The 20,862-nt window shown below is 36.5% G+C and overlaps 1 protein-coding gene across 1 annotated transcript in view; it reads right to left on the bottom strand.

Annotated features, from left to right (window-relative positions):
• The window catches only part of LOC132114442 (importin-11), a 146,488-nt gene that overhangs the window by 78,899 nt on the left and 46,727 nt on the right, over positions 1-20,862 (bottom strand). The window contains exons 9-15 of the mRNA XM_059522565.1: positions 18,285-18,355; positions 17,966-18,158; positions 17,479-17,631; positions 15,963-16,006; positions 14,241-14,331; positions 10,739-10,786; positions 10,224-10,329 (exon numbers count right to left, since the gene is read on the bottom strand). Of these exons, the coding sequence (XP_059378548.1) occupies positions 10,224-10,329; positions 10,739-10,786; positions 14,241-14,331; positions 15,963-16,006; positions 17,479-17,631; positions 17,966-18,158; positions 18,285-18,355 (706 nt within the window). The remainder of the gene's footprint in view (positions 1-10,223; positions 10,330-10,738; positions 10,787-14,240; positions 14,332-15,962; positions 16,007-17,478; positions 17,632-17,965; positions 18,159-18,284; positions 18,356-20,862) is intronic.

Raw genomic sequence — 20,862 nt, 5'->3', positions numbered from 1 at the left:
ACATCATTTCCAGATCAATATCTTTATTCTCATTAAACCTTAAAGAGGTTTGAAGTGTACATCTTGTGGAATATGCATGTGTACATGGCATTATATCCTACTAAGACTTTCTGGCTATTCTGCCCCGCTCTCTGTGTTCAATTCACACTTTAATCAATTCATTTTCATTTGCCCTCAACAACAGGCGATAAAAGTTTGAAGGATGAACTGTAAAATGTAGGTTAATAACTTTTAAATATGAGTCTGTTGCTTTCACCCATCTGTACATTGATTTATGTTTGTCAATAATTCTCACTCTCCTCCTCGCTCCACAGTGCTTGCAAGACATCTTAAAGATGGCTGTTAGCTTTCAGTTCTCAGAATAACTTTCTTATGGATCCCTGCAGATACATTTTATAAATATTAAGAATAAATATGGTGAATATTCAAAATAAGACTCAAACAGAAATAAATGAAAAATATCAGAAGCAGTGTCTTGGACTATTTGTTTTTATAAAGAACCTGCATTTTCCACCAAAAACCAGTCCCAATTTTGAACCGTTTTTGCAGGATCAGTTCTCCAAAGTAAAGCAGGCATGACTCTGAGCCCCGGGGATCTTTCAGGTCACTGGAGGAGACAATAAAAGAGAGACTGGGAGGGATCATTTCAAGGCTTTTTATTTTTGTATTTATTATTTTGAAGAAAATCTCTCTGGAGAAACAGGATGCTGCTGTGCCACTGGCGTTGATAAAAAGTATGAGAGCATGCCAGGGGTTTAAGCCACTTTTGTCTGCTTGCCAGTGAGCGACAGAGTAATTATAGCCAATGGTGATAAAAACTTCAGCGTCGACCCAAAACCACCACAACTAATATAACCAGCACCTCATTACATTAACTATGAAGGACAATCCACAGAGAACAAACTAATTAGCCACGCTGCAAGCCATAATGAGTCCACTCTAAGGTAATGATGCATCAAAACATTTTGTTTGTTCTACAAGACATCTGTTAAATGACATATAGCCAATGATTACTCTCAGCGGAGCACAGTACAACATATAAACATGTAAATAAAGGTAAACAGGTCTGCTGCAGAGGACACTTTACCTTCCTGTTCACTTATTAGTGTAAGGAGTCTCCAAAGAGATCTTGTTTTCCTATTAAATCATTTTAATTCAGTTTTAATAGGAATTTAATACGCAGTGTGGCAAGAAGGTTATTGAGCTAAATGGATACTGGAAAGGACAAGAGGGGTACAAACAAAAAGCCGTAGACACAAATGTCCCTAAGATCATGACTAGGGCTGGGATAAACGATTATTTTTTAAACGATTAATCTAGCGATTATTTTTTCGATGCATCGATTAATCTAACGATTAATTTTTCAGACCGATTTGATTTCGATTATCTCCCCATTAATTGACTACTAACAATTTATACATGTTGATTTACATATCTGAATGAAAAAAACATCAATTCCTTAACATTGCAATATATGTTTATTGCTCTTAAAATTACAAAATAAAAGACTGACTAAGAATGCATTACTTTGCACTTGTATAGAGATAGCATTCAATAAAACCTTGAAGCCTTGAAAACACATAGCTTACTGAAACAAGCTTACTGAACACATAGGGCCTAGCTTACTGAAAAAAGAAGTTCTTTCAGATGTAGTTGTTGTTATTCTTTCAAATAACAACTTGATGTCTAGTATTCAATAAAAAAGGTCACCCAAAATACTTGTTTAGAGCAATTGAAAGAATACAGTATGTAAATGTAAACTTGAGGGCTTTAAGCTAATACAGAGAGTGCTTTTACAAAAAAAATAAATAAATTAACAGTGGGAGCCAGCAGCCTGTCATGGAGAAAAAAAATCTCTGAATGCTCCACATGAAACTTTGGCATTCCGCCCTTTTTCTATCGTGTCTAATGATTTTGGTTAATATGCACAAGGGAGGGAGAGAGCAAGAAGCGCTCGTGTTGTTTGACGACTGTGAGTGCGCGCGCAGCCGGGGCTCTCTCTCGTACGCGCCCTGTCACTGTCACTCACCGATCAAATAAGGCTTTGACAGCCGCCAAAAAAAAAGATCAATGCAGAAAAACCCCTGGATTGGTTATATAACGTTGGACAGAATGTTGATCCGGCCATCACGTATATTCAGCGCACATAAAGTAAACGTTTTGCAAACGTTTTTTAGAGAAATAAAAACAGGTCGACAAATCGCTGCGCATATTTTGCGTCGACGTCATCGATGACCTCGACGCGTTGTCCCAGCCCTAATCATGACTTAAAAAAAAAATAATAAAATACAATAAAAAAATTAAATTGCAATCTGACAGATTTAAAAAAATATGTACATAAATAATGTAAAAATAAAAGTAAAATATAAGTGCAAGACCTTTACACACATACATAAATACATGATGGATGGATGGATCGATGGATGGTAGTGTCTAAGTGTTATTAATGAATCGCGTCAGATTTATGCAGCTTTTTTTTTAATTCATTTTTTTAAGTTCTGCTCAATCTTTCAAGAAATTAAAGGTCAGTCCTAAAAAGGAAAGACTCTAGGGTTTTTCACAGCATGGTCCCTCAGGGCAATCTTTATATTATTACTGTGAATAACAGACAGAGTTCCTGCCGTTGTACGACTGAATGTCTCATAAACATAACAAAACTTTCAACTGTGATCGGCTGTGTTCACTTTGATTCGCTCAGCATGAAAATAGCTTTCCTGGAGCATTTCAGTCCTTGGTAATGCAACTGAAGCAAACAATCAACTATGGGTGGCAAGGCACAGTCAAAAGATCTCCGGGATGAAGTTGTGGACAGGCACAAGTCAGGAGAAGGATGAAAAGAAAAATCTTTATCAATGCCTAGAAGCACAGAGAAGTCCATTATTAAAAAGTGGAAGGTTTTGGTACAACACAGACCCTCCCTAGATCGGGACATCACTCCAAACTCCAATAGTTCTTTCACCAGGATGAAAGAGCCAGGAGGAAACTGCTCAGAGAGGCTACCAAGAGGCCTACAGCAACTCAGAAGCAAGAGTGGTCATTGTGTACATGTGACAACCATATAACAAATTCTCCACAAATGGAGCTTGAATGGGAGGGTTGCAAGAAAAAGCCACTCCTCATGAATTATTTGGCCTCAATAGCCAATTATATGTCTAGCGGAAATCCAATATTTCAGAGCCCAGACTTAAACCCCGTTGAAAATGTGACTTGACTTGAAGACCACAGTCGAAAGACGATCACCATCAAATTTACCTGAACTTGAGCAGTTCTGCAAAGAAGAGTGACAGACTGAAGGCTGTAATTAGAGAAAAAGGTGGTTAAAAAAAAAAGCACACACACAAGGGGGTGGATCCTTTTTCCAACTGAGTGATTCTGTTTTTCTTTTGGTATTATATCTTTCACTTATACGTTGCACTGAGCAAATACAGCTGGATAAAACAAAACTGTGTCGGTCTTCATTTCAGGCTGCAAAGCAACAAAATGTGATTCTTTTAAAGGGGGCGATTCTTTTCTATACCCACTGTAGGGCTGTGTGATATTGCAGAAAAACTCAGAAAACCCTGTTAAAAAATGGGATATGCCATATGATATTGCTTAAACAGGGTATATACAGGAATCATTGAGTTAAATGCAATACCTTTTAAGATCTTTTTTAAGACTCTTTCGATACATTTTAAGACCTTATCGCCACTCCAAGTTTTAACTGGTTACATTTTTCAACACTTTAAATTACATTTACTATATACTGATTGTAAGATAGCACAAGTAAACAGTCATACATTGTGATGACTCCTTATCAATACAACATAATTCAGAAGGGGGGTGGGGGTGAAGAACAAGACAATTAGTTGACTAACCAATGCAACCCAAGAAACAAGAATTAGACCAATAAACAAACAAACTGACAAAACTTATTCTATCTATTTGGCTCATGCGTCCCATCCCTGTGCATTGAGCCGACCAGATGAACCAGTTGTTTCCAGTGCTGACGGTTTTTTTGCCAGCTGCTCTGCATCCTCCATAGCAACTCCATGTTGTTGGAGGTCGCCCGCAAGGATTGCTAACGGGGCATTGATTTCATATGGTATATTCAAAAGATGTATTTGTAACAAACTCTTATAACTGTCTGGAAACTGCTGTTTTGTGGAACTCTTCTCATGACAAACTCCTGACTGATCAGACAGTTTAGCTGTGATTATGGAGTGCTTGATTTGATGCAGACTTGACAGAGTGTCAGTAATACTGCACCTGATCATGTCTGAATGATCATGGAACGTAAATTAATGATCACAACTATTACATCTTTTTAATTGTGCATCCCAAGCCCATGCCAGTAAAAAAAAAGCCCAAAGTAGCACAATTACCATGTCCCAAATATAAAAATGTAATTTCCATCTCTAAAATACATATTTTACAGTCACTGTTATGCACATTTATCATAAACACAGCTCAAATGCTTCCTACAAGTCTGGCCCAAAACGTTTAGCACAGTTTTAATACAGGTAGATTTCAAAATTTAATATTGCAATTTAAGCAATATTTCAGACCTTTAACCCACTGGGGAAAATCAACCAATGGCAACAGTTTAAAAGCAGCCCAATTCCCTGGAAAGAAAAACCAACCCTGCATCCATCACAAGCTGCAGGAGTCAGATATGACTGATTACAGGTCAAAAGTAATTTTTTAATACTTTTTTAAGGGCCTTCATTTTCTCTAAATGGATATATCAACTTTTAATAATTTTTATGACACCAATGTGTTTCAGATTCTTCCTTGGAAAAGAGAGAATCACTACAACTTCTGAAAGTGACCAGCAGTGTTTCAGCAGTATATAAAAAGTAATCTCACAAGTACAAAAAAGATGAGGAAAACAAGGATGTTGGGTGTATTCAAAGCACTGCCATTACTGTCTAGAGTGTGTGGAATGGAGCGCTGTGATTGGTTGAGCGGATATATCGCATTCTGCCAAAAAGAAAGACTGGTGTTTGTTGTGGTTTGGAAAAAAAGGGAGAAAACATGACCTAATAACTCAGTGGATATCTTATTTTTTATAAAATAAAAAATTTACTTTTCAATACCAGCCATATACAATAGTTTTTTTTTTTTATGCTGTTTAGCGCGTTTTGGAACCAAACTCCTCAAATACACAAATTACAAGCATAGATAAAATAAACAGTAGTATTCAGGTACAGAAATGTAATACTTAAGTGTAAAATAACACTGCATTGTGTACGCTGTATGAATTAAATTTAGATTAATCTTTGTTAAAGCTGTGTTTTGTTGTGGCTGCTGTCCCTTTAAATCCGACTGCACAGATCCAGTATAATGACACGCATCCGATTTCTTTCTCAGCTGTTTACATTTATTTAAAACATAACTGCCTGTGTTTACAAGAATGATTGTCAAGACAGGTACTACTGACAATTCTATGTGTCTGTGTCTGTTCAAAAATAAGGAGGAGATGCGAAAGATGAATCACTATGTTTGTGCGCTGTCTGAAACGCATCTGTGTGTGGCAGAACTGAAAAGATGCTGTGCGAGATGTGGTTTGTGCACACACTTCAGGTGCGAATCAGACAGCAAGACGAGATGGCAAAGAGATGGCTCTTTTTAACGTCAAGCAATTCTCTACTATATGCATCAAACTAAAACTTTGACTTTTTGCAACATTTTGATTTAAGTAGCCTATTATTAAAATGACTCCGATATCGCACGCTGTTGCGATATGCATATTGCGATATTTCAATAATTTCGATAAATAGTGCAGCCCTAACCTACTGTATGCATGGTTGCAAGGGAATTTAAATTCTGCAATTTAGTATTTGAATCTTAAAGAGGGGAAAATAATTATAATATTCTCAGTAGGCCTGAAAGATTCTGATTATAATACTCTGCCTCTAATCACAGTGAATGATTGATTTAAAGAGGGCTGCTGTCAAGCGGCTGTAGCTCAGACTCAAAACAGACAGTCACTCAAAGACTGCTGATAACCTCAGTCTTGTCTGTGTCAAAAAAAAAAGGGTACGTAGCGGAAGTGAAGCTCTATAAAAGGAGACTGAATCGGTCTCTCTTAGGTTTGTCATGAACACAAACACTGAAAGGCTGAAAGTACCTGTATATGACAACTTACTGTTCAATGACAATTAGACTTCCAGCAGAGGGACTTGTAATGAAAACATTGCTTCCAGTACCCACCATTTCCGTTTCCAAATAGCTGAGTCATAATAAGATCCCTGCCATGCAATGCTTCTTCAATTACACACCACTAATGAGCATCAAACCATTACAATGAAGAATGCATGATGAGAAGCAAAAGGATCCCAATATTGTCACTCTTATCAGAATTGGCATGTACAAAAGTGACATGCAATTTCAGACGGAAAACAAAGACTTGTAATCAACAACAAATGAAATTAATTAATATATTTTAAATGTACACTCTAGAATGATACTATTAAAAATAATAATTCTCAAATAAATGAAAAAATAAATTAAGGACAAAAACCCCCCAAAAACTGAAATTTATAGGAAAACACATGTATTTTATTTTAAACCATGGAACTAGGCAATGACAATTTCACACACACACTGTAAAAAAATATTTGGTAAATAAAGTCTTTCTTCAAAAGTTCACGTTGCTGATATACCTCTCTAAACTTTGATTCTAAACTGATTTAGAAAATCCAGTGTCCATTCAAACCATCTGAAACTGGCGTGCCTTGGTGGATAAGGAAATTAACCACACTGCGTAACAAACATAAGTAATGGGTCATATCACTTCCATTAGTGTGAGTTTGTTAACACTCAACACAGTTTGCCCCCCTTAAGCTGAACTGGCACCACAGCTGCCATGCTGAAGCTCTGAGCTGAAAGGTCATTTCACGCTGCTGTGAATCGCATGCTGACCATCACCTTCACACATGCTGCTGTTCTCCAAGCTTGCGTGCAGCGCGGCTGCTGAGCTGTACTTGAAACGCAACAGAGTATGGTGTGTGGCGAGGGGCTCATGGTCACTGAGCACTGGCCTGATTATGGCCAAATCTCTTTCTTTTTAGCTGTCCATAGGAGTTGCATGCAAATATATATATATATATATATATATATATATATATATATAGCATGACCAGTGCAGTCTGATTCACAAATTATTCTCACAGTATGATGTCCCAATGTCCTGGGCCATAATCTATAAATGGGAGGTACAGATTATTCTTGTTCCGCTAAAGTCCCAGGGCGGAGAAGAAACATGACAGTGATCCTGTAAATGGGGAAGACGGATGCAACAGGCTTCCCCAGCCTGCTGATCTGGTCCTTAACAACACCTTTTTAGCACAGCTGCCCCTTTTGACCTTAAAGCCACAAGATCAGCGATAAAATAATCTGCCTGCCAAGGTAAAGTACAAGAGTCTCGACCGAGTGACACAGTAGGTCAAACAAAGTGATGAATCAATGGGAGGGTCTGGAGGGCTGCCAGTAGGGAGAAATGACAGTGTACAAAGTCAAGGAATTTGCATCCGTTTCTCAAACAAGCAACAGGGACAAATTAAGAAGGTATAATGCATATTGGTAACTTCCGGCTGAATATAAACTTGTCAAATCCCAGAGCCCATGTCATAGATGGCAGATGGCAGCACCAGGGTTACTCATGTCTCTCTGAAAATCCCTCGGAGCCTTTCTCAGGCATGCAGTCTCATCATGACAGTGACAAATGTGCCTGATTAAAGAGTGGCAGACGTACATTTGCTTGCTCTGTCAAGAGCGAGTGCAGAGACCGCCTCAATGCCCATGAGTGGTTGACTGATCCCCTCTGGAGCCACACAAAAGCCCACGACACATACACATACATTCTCTGCAATACAGGCACTCTTGAGCATGTTATGTGCTAGCCAAATGAAATGAGACAAGTGGACTGCTACACTCACATGTGGAACATTGAAATGCAAGACTTTTTCCTTTTCTTTCCTTAAAGAAACAGTTGACAAACATTAAAATTTTCTGATAATATACTCACACCCTGTGGCCATCCAAAATGTAAACGAGTTTGTTCCTTCAACTGAACTGATTTGGAGAAACTTTATTACACGTATTACATCCCTTGCTCACTAATGGATCCTCTGTAGTGAATGGGTTCCGTCAGAATGACGATTTGAAGTCAAATGCATTAATGATGGATTTGTTTCTTACAAACACACAGAACATTAATTGTTGGACCGCAGTCATGTGGATACTTTTGGACTTATGTTTTTTTTTTTATCTGTTGTTACCCTCATTCTGATGGCACCGATAGACTGCAGAGGATCCATTGTTGAGCAAGCGATATCATGCTAAAATTCTTCAAATCTGTTCCAATGTACTTTTCAGCAAACTTTTATTTTTGGATATTTCTTTAGTTTAGTTCCTTTATTCTTTTAATGAAATAAAAGAATATTTTTCAATTCTTTTTATAAAAATTATTAATATAAAATAATGTGTTTCTGTGGCTTAGTTGTAGAGCATTGCGTTAGCAACGCAAAAGGTTGTGGGCTCGATTCCCAGGGAACACATGTTAGGCAAAAAAAGTTATCCTGAATGCACTGCAAGTCGCTTTAGATAAAAGCGTCTACTAAATTCATAATTTTTTTTTTTTGTGGGGTGGGGTTGGCGCAGTGGATAAGACACATGCCTTTGGTGTGAGAGACCCGGCTTCGAATCCACTGTGAGACACCAATGTGTCCCTGAGCAAGACACTTAACCTCTAGTTGCTCCAGAGGCGTTTGACCTCTGACATATATAGCAATTGTTAGTCGCTTTGGATAAAAGCGTCAGCTAAATGAATAAATGTAAATGTAAATTTATTTAAATTAAAAAAAAAAAATATTGAGAGCAAACTAATGAATGATACTAGAATATAGATGACCTCAAAACATGGACTAAAAGTCACAAAACTGTAATTTTTATTTCATGGAGTCTTTTAATGTAAACATCAATGTTACGAAATATGCAAATTAGGTTTAAATCCCTCTCTCGTTGCTCAATAGAAGAAAGAGAAACAAAAACAAACAGCAGTAAATGGAAGGAGACACGGGCAGTCATGGTTTCAAATGCGATCATAATGAGATCTTCCACAACAGAGGTATGCCCCCCCTCCCCCTCTAAAGTAAAAAATGTCACTGTGTAGAGTAACAGCCTTCATTACCTATTTTATTTTTATTTTGTTTCTTTGTCTTGCCCTCCCAACAGAACTGTCAACAAAACATAAAAAACTGGATCAGGCATTTAAAGCAGTGTTGGGGAGAAAATAAAAAGTAGCAAAACTACAGTACAAACTAGATTTTTTTTAATAGCATGAAACAAGCTACTTCACTAAGTAATAGTGCTATAGCAGCTACATCGCTATAAATATTTTGTAATAATGTACAGTGAACTGACGGAAGTCACTATATTAAGAAACAGTCATTTTGTAATATCTGTTTAAGAGATAAATATTAATTTGACTGACAGCCCTATTTAAAAAAAAAGCAGTGTAGCTGGCAACTTTTTATAACTATCTTGTAGCGTAGCTAAATACTTTGAATGGGTAGCTTGACTGTAGTTTAATTAGCTTGTCAAATCATCTACCCCAACACTTCTGCACCTGCTTACACTCTGCTTTTAAATCCCTTTTCTTTCTTTTTTCAAATCCTAAGTTTCTTAACCTTCATGGCCTTCAATGAATATTTCAACACCTTTCTCTACAGGACGTTTATTTTACATATCTGATGCCTGACATCATCCCAAGTCTCACCACCTCATCAAATGCACCGCTGGAGTCTCCCAGGAGAACGCTGTTTAACCAGTCCGTCAACCATAGCTGATATAATACTGCTATTGTTAGAAGGCAGTAAAATGTCAATGAGGCAAAGTGTAAAGATTATCCAGGCTCCCACCTGAGAGTGTTATCTAAATCTCAATATCTTTGTGCTGTTCTTAAAAAGACTTGTGAAAAAGTGAAAGATATCAGCTCTTTCCAGGGGCTGGCCTCAATCAGCATTTGATGTTATCCTGCACAATTTCGAACTCCTGAGGCCAAACGCCCCGTATAACTGTACTTATGTAACCAACTTAGGTTTCCAGAAACAGTCACAGCAAAACAGCAAGAAACATTGTTGATGTGAAACATCATACCGTGAATTTCTGACTTAATTTACTAACGCACACTTTAAAATTGCTTTTAGAGGAGTTTAATGATGTTTATTAAATCATACCTGTTATGGCTGATTTGCAGCTCCCCAAGGAGCTGGTTCTTGAACCACTGATCAAAGTCCACATTGTCAAACAATTCATAAGCAGCTAAACCCACGGCGTTGTAAACTGCAAAGAAACAAAATTACCATTTAATTTTTGATTGAAAACCTGAATGTCAATATGGCATTACAAATAAAGCATGGAAATTGAATGCATTTAATTCACCATGCATAGAGTTTTAAATCATCTTAAATTTTAAATAAAAAAAAAATAGCAAATGTTAAAAATATTTTTTTTTACAATATACAGTAACACACACACAAAGGATTGCATATGATTTTTTTTTTTTTTACATTACGAATAGTGCAAGGTTAAATAACTTCAATATTTCTTAATTTCACAAGGGAACATTCTTTAATTTACATTTTTACTTTAGAACGGAGCCAGATTTTTAGTCTTATTTGGACCCCACTGTATTACCGAAAAAGAAAGGTGCTGGGTGTGTGTAAGTGTAACCAGTAATGTATGATGATACCTGCATCCTTCATGAGCATCTGCACTGGGTCCTCCACATTACTGGGGCCTGAGAGAGAGAAAGCAAGCACTATGAGTTTTTTTAATTTTTTTTATTTCCCCTCACAATCTGCTTTAGGCCTGTTGGGAACATCTAACACTTTCACGCATCTGTAATAACTGTCACTTAACCACTTTGCAAATAGTAGTAAAAGTGGCAGAGCGTGTAATAAAATAACATAAGCAACTAAAACTTTTGTCCCATTTCCCTTAGCCAATCAAAATTAGCCATCCCAAAGCGACAATATGGGGGCGACGCGCCTTATTCACCATGTATAATTAGAACACAGGAAACGCTGTGAGAAAAAGAGAATGACACTACTAGGAAATTAACTGAGAGGTCATTATCAGAATTACCATCTAAATGTGTGCTTTTATAATGATGTTGACTTCACACTATAATGACACGATTGGCAAAAAATAGCACTTGTGGGTTTGCTGTCATCATGGTCATTTAAACGTGCTAAACCCTAATTCCAAGACAAACCACTCCTTATACGAATATTTGTTTAGCTCATCATCCTAATTGAATCATCATAGCCAATTTTAATCAACTCATTTACACAGAATGCTCATTTGAGTCATTCACTAATTAATTTAGCAAGCCAGATCAAAAGCAATGAGAGCGTAACACTTGTCAGACAGTCCTTGTATTTGGTTGAAAGTGCAAGCTTAATTGCTACACGCAGCTCTAAGTGGAGCAGCAACAATGGAGCGGTTTTAGCTTAGCAGGGTGTGCTTTATAAAGAGGTGACATTTGCTCTGTAAGGCTACAATCAAAAAGTCCACATCTAAAGTCAAACCCCAGATGACTTTGTCAGTTTTTCCTCACAAAAAAAAGTAAAGAAAATCCCTCATTTGGAAACAAAAAGAGCTTTGAAGAACTGATGGCATGGAATGTGTCATTTGGTGTTAAGCCAGCCTCTCTAAGCTAATGTCAACCAGAAGCTTTCCATGCTGAAACACTTCAAATAGGGGTTCTCTTAAAAACGTGTGGCATCCGGGCACATTTTCAGCACTGCCCTTTTGTAGCACACGATAGGGCTGTTTCGAATGCCATTTTTTGAGCTTCGAAGCTTAGGTGGCAATCAATATCGAATATTCGAAGCTTCGGTGGGTGGGGCTAAATATATAATAATAGTGTCGGTTTGCATTTGTATCATCTTTCACGACTTCACGTTTCACTCTTCGGCATCGTAAATGTGTTGCGGCAGACCCAGTGGAGTGCAGTGTTGCATTTGGTGCAATATGATCAGGTGGCACACATTCTTTAAATATTAATAAACATTTAATAATCTTTTAAATAGAACAGTTTCCGGTACGCATTACACGGGCAGGTTTATGCTCCGAAAACGGACAGTGCACAAGTGATACAAAACACAAAGTCTGTTGAGAGCAAGAACTTTAATAAGGTATTAATAACGAACATTTCTTTAAAACAAATGAATCCCAAAACAGAAATTAAATTAGTAACACACAGTGATTTCAACGAACTGTAATAAATAAAGAACACGGTAGCATGCTTATAAACAGTTGAATAAGAATAAATGAATTGTTTTTAAAATGACACAAAATGTAATATCTATTACAATTAGTTTTATTCTATATAAGGGATTTATTTTGTCTTATTCTGACTTTTTGTTAATTTAAATCTTTAAAATGCGCGATGCTTTTATTGAAAGCATGTTGCGGTGTTTTTTTTAATTTATTATTATTAGCCTGCAGTTCGTTGAACTACATTCATTTATTATTCGTAAATGTAATAATTACTGACACCGTAACGGGTTGGCTATTTAAATTTAAAGTAATTGTAATAAATTTTATTCACTCCCTTATATAGAATAAACTGTAATAGGTTAAATAGAACAAGGTAATGTTAGCCTAGCTAGACAGCTCACATTTCAATGACAAAAATATTTAGGCTCTTTCAAACACTTATATAAATCGCAACCCAGTGGTTGGAAACTATTGTGAAACTACCTATACTCGTTTCATGTTGTGTGCGAGGAAGATGAGTTTGTCCACATTTTCTGGTAAAAGGGAACTTCGGGTCTTGTTGACGATGTAGCCAGCTTTTGAGAAAATGCGCTCTGATGGAGTTGAAGTGGCCGGAACGCAAAGAAGGTGTTTGGCTGCAAATGCCAGTTTAGGGTAGCGGTCACTGTTTTGCTTCCACCATGCCAGTGGGCCCGACTGTAATTTAGTAGCATCTCTCAAATACTGCTCCATCTCTGTCTTTGCGCTGTCTCCGCGTTCTTCTTCCTCTTCGTCATCAGCCTGCATCAGCATTGAAATCTCCTGCTGTTTTTTTTTGGCGGGTGGTGGTGGCGCATCCGTCTCCTCTTCTCCGTGGCTTGCTGACAGCTCTTCTCCCTTGCGAACGATCTGTTGCTGATGCAGATGTTCAGCTAGTCTGACAACCTAAACAAATAGCATTTTCTTAGTCTAATCTATGCGCATATTTGACACACTGCCTTTGTCTTGTCATCCTCACTTAATTTAAAGTGCTCCCAAACAGCTGAGGTCTTGGGCATTTTGTACCTATTCAGTATGAGATGAAATAAATCACTACGTTCGCCAACGGGCGGTTCAAGCATGAGTGAGAATGAGTCCGCGACGGAAGTCACGTGTTGAAAAAAAAAAAAAAGAATATTCGAATCTCAAAACTGAAAATCGAATGCCACCCCACCGAACGAATATTCGAATATTCGATTATTCTAGTACAGCCCTAGCACACGAGTGCCTTTTCAAAATATTTGATGTAAGAAGCTACCATGTTAATTACAATAGATAAAAAGGGACCTGAAGTCTGAACTTTCAGATTAAAAAAAAAAAAATTTGAATTTTTTTCCCCACCGTTTTCTTTAACTACTCCTGCTCCAGACATGACATTTCTTTCATTATCACAACATAATCACAGTTCATTTAACCAGTGAGTTTCATTTAATCAGCGAGTCTTTAATCAGCGCATTAAAAGCTTTGACTTGATTAATTCATTCACTGTGTCCTTGAATGCCAGGAGTCAAAGCATGAACATGCTCACTTTGTCTATTTAATAAAGCATAATGAATCCATCCTTGTAGGAAAAAAGCAACAACTTAAAACAGGAAAAAAACAAGTCATCGCTGGTTTATGCCACTTTACGATCTTTAAAACCGAACAGCCTAACCAGCGTGGCAAGACTGGGAAACAAACCAATAACCCGGTTTAAGCAGAATTGGCTATGGTTGAACCAACCATTTTTATAAAAATTTTTGAAGAAAATACCAACTGACTAAATAAAATTCTAATTTAAAGAAGAACTGTTTATAGAACACCATGGTTAAAGATTCACAAAAAATACATAAAGTGTCACCACAAAGTAGCACTATATTTTATTACACACTTATGTCAAATTATTCATAAAGAACTGATTTAATTTGAAAGATAGAGTAATATTTACCAACACATCAAATAAAACCAACCTTGAAGATTCTGCACCATCTCTAGAAGTACCGGTGTCAAAGTTTGACTGTAGTTGTGGAAAATGTCCAAGAAAAGCACTTCTGTGCACGGCTGTAAAGATATCGATTAAAACAGAGAACACGATGTGACAAAGGCATGAGGAAGCATTCAATAAAGAGACAATATTTAAACCCATCAACATAAACATGAAAAGAAAACCACTGGGTTTTCCATGGCATCCATCACTCTTGCTAACACAATCAATAGTTTGCATTGAAGGAGGGGTCAGGGTGCAAGACCTGACTCAGTGGACTTCAGTATCTATTACAGGCTGCGACACTGACTTCCCAGGGTCAAATATCACCAAGCTCAACAACCACGACACGTGTCAAATCATATGTTCCATGCCTTCAGGAAATCTGACATAATCGATACAGTTCAGTACTAAATCAATAAGGGCAGGTACCTGGACTGGCTATGGATGATCACAAGAGAAAAGACTTAATTCTGGACTGGTGGTTTGGAAGACTTCAGATATTTAGTTTCTATCAAATAGGGTTGCACGATCAATTTAATCCAAACTGCAGTATGGCTTAGTGCGATTATTAAAATGGAAAGGTTTGCGATTTAATTCAATATATGCACTGAATGATTCAGAGTGAGGCACAGCACAGCAGCTGATAATTGAGTGGTTTTTTTGTGTGTTTTGGAGCGGCTCGGGTCACAGTAAATGCTGCTCTGTACCAACTCATCTCTACATCTGCTCTGAGTTTGGGTCGCTTAGAATTGCATTGGGGACACAACAAGTGCCAACCATCATTCCAATCTCATAATGAGAAAACACTTATAAACCAGTTGCTGTCAACAAGAGAACCTTTGGGACCCCCATGCATTTTTCTGTCAAAAAAAAAAAAAACAGACAGCATAAAATTGGAAAATGAAAACTCTTAAAAATCCACAGATATTAGTATTATAATTTACAGTTAATACCAGATAAATACATTATTATTATTATTACATTTCAGGACACTTAAGGACATCATCATCATCACTATTTTTTATTTATTTATACTGTTTATTATTGTTTGTTTATTTATACTGCCAAAATATTGCAATTTGATAGGACACAATCTTTTGAAATGAAAATTTTTTTTTTTTACAAAAATTGCTTAAATTGAGTTGAGATCCACTTCTTGGGCTGATGTGCAACATTCACACTGCTTATAAATACTTGCACTCAAGAGGACAAGAAAAACTACTTAAGCCCAATACATAATGAAGTCATTCCCTTTCAAAATTACCTGAAGGTGAAATGATTCCACAGCAGCATCTTTTACTGAGTAAATGACAAATTTAATGTAAAACGCTATTCTTGCTTGAGGTTATAAGTTTAGTCAGTGTCATTTGAAAGCCACGATATAAAAGCCACATTAAGTAGGCAGCCAGATGTAATGCAAATTAAGTCACATGAGCGCAATAACAAATGGCCCTGTAGAGTCACACCCCCACACCCCCCCACTATGTAAATTCCACAGAAATGAGATAGACCCCTGATTCCTTTTAACTCGGTCACTTTTTGCATTTACTGACACTTCCGTTGACCTTGGAATACATCTCTGTGTAAGGTTGTGTACCAAAAGACAAGCAAATGAAAATGTTCAATATGCAAAAAAGCACATTTAAACATTATAATAATTATAAAATCAGTCAAACTGTATTTCATGGAAACAGAGAACACTTACCCGCAAACTATACTTCCAGGAGTCACCGCCCGTCTCTTCAACAGCTGAAGAAAGAAACAACATTAAACACAACTTGTCACAACATATATATCATGCCGTTTTAAAGTGATAGTTCACCCGAAAATAAAAATTCAGTTATTTATCTTCATGTCATTACAAACCACATGGCTTTGATGAAGAATGTCCTGTCCACTCTTTTTAATATAATGGGACTTTTTTTTTTTGGAGCTTGACAGTCACAGTCCTATTTTTCAGTTTCATTATATTGACAAGAAAGAAAAGGATATTCTTCAAAAATGATCTTTTATGTTTTATGCAAGACAAAAAAAGATGAAAAAAGAAATGAGGGCCATTAAATAACCATTATTTTAACCTTACACAACTTCTATCATTCAGGCAGCCTATCTCAGAAAACATATCCTGGTTGTTTCACCCAACAGATGTGGCATGTTTCTCTCTACCCATGATCCAATCATCTCTAGTCACCTTATATTCCTAAGGGTTGGTCATCAATAGGCCAGAACAATTTCGTCTGCTACTGAGTCACTAAATTAATCGCAATTATTCAGCCTTGACAGCAGGACCCCTGGACGAATCACTGGCATTCCCAACCCCAGAAACAAATCACTGGACCATGGAAATACCGATTAGAAAATGACACCAAGGGATTTTAAATTACTGTACGTTGCAAAAACCATTTCCTTGAAAGGAATTACATGTGTTAAATTACTGCAGCAGGTATGGTTCAGCATCTCTGGGCATAACACTACACAGGGCTCAGTTAACTGACAGGAAAGGGCAGCTTCTTGACTTCAGGTTCATGGGGAGTACATCTGTTGTCATAGCTACTTTCACCTCACCAAGTCATGCAATCAGGTTATGCTGTCCCCTTTCTTTTTGACAGGCTGAGCCATATATGGTCATCATTTATGAACACTTGTAACAGTACAGTTCAGTCTGTCGTTCTAAAATGTAGAAAAGAACAGCCTGTGGGATTTTACAATGGCAGTTTTCAATGTTTGGGTAAATTAAGGTCTGTGGTATTTATAGTGGACATTATAATTTCCTTCTATTGAACCTAATAATTATACAAAGTCTAATGATTTAGATTTTTTTTTATTATTATTTTACTTACAAAACATTGTTTATAATGCAATATTTGAATTGATAGCCCTAAAAAAAATTTAATCCATGTATAATATAATATTTTGCATAGATAAGTATATATTTAATATTATACTGTTTTGCATTTGATATTTATATTATATACACACAAAATATGTGTATATATGTGTGTATTTTTTTTGTTTTGTGACCTAGCAGTTATGTGCACATGCTCTTGCCATATCCAGCTGTGGCTCTCATCTGGCATTCCAGATTCTGTCTCTCTCGTGTATCAAATTCTACTCCTCCTCTATACTGCCTTTCTGATTACAAATGGCAAACAGCCTAGAAAAATAAAAACAAAACGTTTCACAGGTTTAGATATGTTTCTGAGCTCATAATTGACATTTACCAAAACTCTCTGGGTCTTCTTCCCACATGGTTAGCTCTTCTTCCGTCAGCAGAAAGTATTTGGATACCAGTCTCCTGCCAATCTCCGTCAGCGTTTGGTGTGTAAAGAATGCGGTCTTAATTTTATGTGCCTCCAGGTTCTCTGGCTTACTGTCTGCAATGTATATTGCAACATTTTTTAAATCCAATTATGCATATAGTAATTTTCAAGATATTAGTTCATTCATTAAAACATCCAATGTACTCCTACAGTCCATTAGTAAGATAATAATAAAACAGGAGGCATTTTACTTCAATATCTATCTAGGGAACCTCAGTTATGACTGAACAGCTAGATTTCATTATGAAATATCTCATCAATTCACTTTTACCCTCTACCAACTCAGAAATGCCCTTGATGTGTTTAAAGGCTGTTATCCTTTTCCTATTGGAATAAGCTAGAACTTTAAAATGGAGGCAAGGCATGCCAAATGCATTATGCTGCCTACCTTCAATGTTCTTGGCAGGTTTGTAGGCCTCATTTTTGACAATCATCTTGATGAGGTTCATGCACTGTACAATAAAACGCTCAAAAACAACTCCCTCGCCAGCCTCTGTGAACACGTAGCTGACCGCGAACTCCAGCGAACATTGAATAAGAGGGATGAATGGCCATGGGTGATATTCCAGGAAGTCCAGCAGCTAGTAGAGAACATAAGAGACGATGTTAATATACAGTTTGTAAGTAAGGCTCAGTCCACAACATCTCAAGTACAAGTGCCCAGATTATTTCCATTGTCCTCTAACTGAGTGAACTTTTAGACTTACAACTTTGGTGAACAAAATGATGGTCTTCTCAAGCTTCTCCCTGCAAAGACTTCCTGGTCCAAATTGCCGGCCTGCAAATAGTTAATAGAAAGACTTTGGTTTCTTTGTAGAAAAAATGTCATTATTTACTCACCCACATGTTGTTTAAAAGCTTTTGGAGCTGCCGAGCTCCAAAATGACAAAAAACACCATAAAGTATCATAAAGGTGGTCCATTCGACTACAATTTTTATGTTTAACAGAAATAAGTAATACATTTAGGTTTGGAACAGCATGAAGGTGAGTAAATTAGGGGTCGGCCAACTATCAGCGGTATCGGTCATTTTCAAAGCCATTTTGCCAATATAATAATTTAAAAGCATTTAAAAGAAAGTTTTTGTCAGAGCCCTTGTTATTCTGAATTTTGACATTAATTTAAAATTTTACACAAGAAATATTTATCGGTTCAAAATATCGGTTATTGTTCTACTTGATCTGTAATTGCCACTGGCCCTGAAAAACACATATTGGTCTACCCCTAGAGGACTATGTCTCTTGATCACAATAGCGAAATCAATCAAACAAAAGCCAAAAATGACAAAACCATAAAAAGCAGCTCCTTACAGCATCCAAACGGCGAAGACTAATCTGTTTCCTTACAAGTCAACACTCAGGACAGTGTGATATAGCAGGGTAACCTTTCAAGGGGATTGAGCATTAATTTTCTCAGTGCAAAGAGAAATTTAGAAAAGAATACAACCCAAAAAGCCTGGATTATTTGGAAGGACCTTATCTGGCCAAGAGATGATATTTCACATTCTGTTTTCTCATAAGCTAAGTCTCTCATCCACGCTGAAATACTAACAGACCAAATGGAACCTGACCTGCGGCCCAGCCAGGAGAACATATTGCCTGTGATATCACCAGTAGATAACAGCTTGCTTCTGTCTCATCTGATGATATATAACTCATGCAATGATGAGGCTGGGAAAAGCAGGGCACAGCATCTCCAGGTGAAACCATGCAGACATGGTATTATTGTATTTTGCTTCAGCAGAAATTTGAAGTGGTGATCTTTCAAAAATAAATTAGTTCGGCCTTTGACTATGCACTCTATATTCAAGGCAGTAAAGAGTTCCAATCCATCAGAATTAACCTTGTGATCTCAAGCAGAAATATCTAAAAGTTATTTTTGTACAAATCCTTTTTCACATAGAATACTATTTTCGATTAAGCTAGAGAAAAGATAATATTGAAGTATAAGAAACCAGTAATATTTCAAAATGCACAGCTTTTTATACAAATTCATTTAATAGTGATAAAAAAATTAAATAACTGTAGCTGGGACAATGACGTAATCTAACATTCAAAAATAAACACGAATATTATTTTTTTTTCTTTCTAAACTCAATGTCATTTAACTGAACTCTGTAACCTGAAAACATGACTGTTATCTCTAGATTTTAGGATGAGGATTAACCCTCTGAGGTCAAAGGGTATTTTTGGGGCCTGGAGAAATTTTGTCATGCCCTAACATTTGTGGTTTTTTCAGTTGTTTATATACATCTAAATCAGTTGCTTATACACATCTAAAGTCTAATATCACTGTAATCGGCACAAATTGGGCTGTAATATGTGAGAAATATGTATATGATAGTGTTTTTGAGAAAAAAAATGTTTATGCGTGGTTAGTGAAAAACGAAGAATGTTAAATCACTTGAATAAGGCAATAAAACACATACAGAACATTGGTTCCCGGGATTTTTGAGAACTGGAGCTTGTAGCCTAGAATTTTTTTTTCTAAATGTGAAAATCATCTTGTTTACTCACTTACAGAAAACAATATATTGATTAAAATTTTCTAAGACACTTTTTGTTTGTAAAAGTCATATGCGAGTAGGCGTCAACTATCATGAATATCATTGTGATTTACACCTGAGAAGACAAAGGCCTGCATAATGAGCTGCATAATGAGCCATTCAGTCATCTGTGCCACTGAGAGGAAGGAGTTACAAGAAAGAATGTGAGAACAAAATAAATTTATACAATTATGTTTGTAGTTTATTTAGAATATATTTAATTATCCCACAAAATTTAATATTCACTTGCGAGTGCAGATAAACAGTTTATTAGGGACAATCAAAGCTGACTTTCAAACTGATTTTTTTGCATCATTACTCCAGTCACACAATCCTTCAGAAATCCTTTTAACAATCTTATTTTCTACAAAAAACATTTATTGTTATTATCATTATTATTATTATTGTTGAAAAGAGCTGAGAATTTTTTTTCAGGTTTTTCTGGGATAAATTAAAAGGACAGCATTGTTTGTTACATTTACTTGTTACATTTATATTATTTACATCAAGCTTTTGAATGGTATAGTAGTGTATATTCTTATTGAAACTTCATAATGTTTCCCTTGATTATACATTTAGTCAGGAATTATAGTTTGGAAAAAGTCTAACTAGTAAAATGTTTACACAATGTGAAAACTAGTACAAGTATATAAATAAATAAAAAGAGACTTACTCATGTTTATGATCTCTGCTGAATAAAGCGCTTCATTCTTTTTTCTGAGGAAATCCAAATCTCAAATC

The sequence above is a fragment of the Carassius carassius genome, chromosome 34 (assembly GCF_963082965.1).
Source record: "Carassius carassius chromosome 34, fCarCar2.1, whole genome shotgun sequence".
Classification (NCBI taxonomy): Eukaryota; Metazoa; Chordata; class Actinopteri; order Cypriniformes; family Cyprinidae; genus Carassius; species Carassius carassius.
Note: the sequence above shows the minus strand (reverse complement) of the source record. Positions and strands in the feature narration are given on the sequence as shown.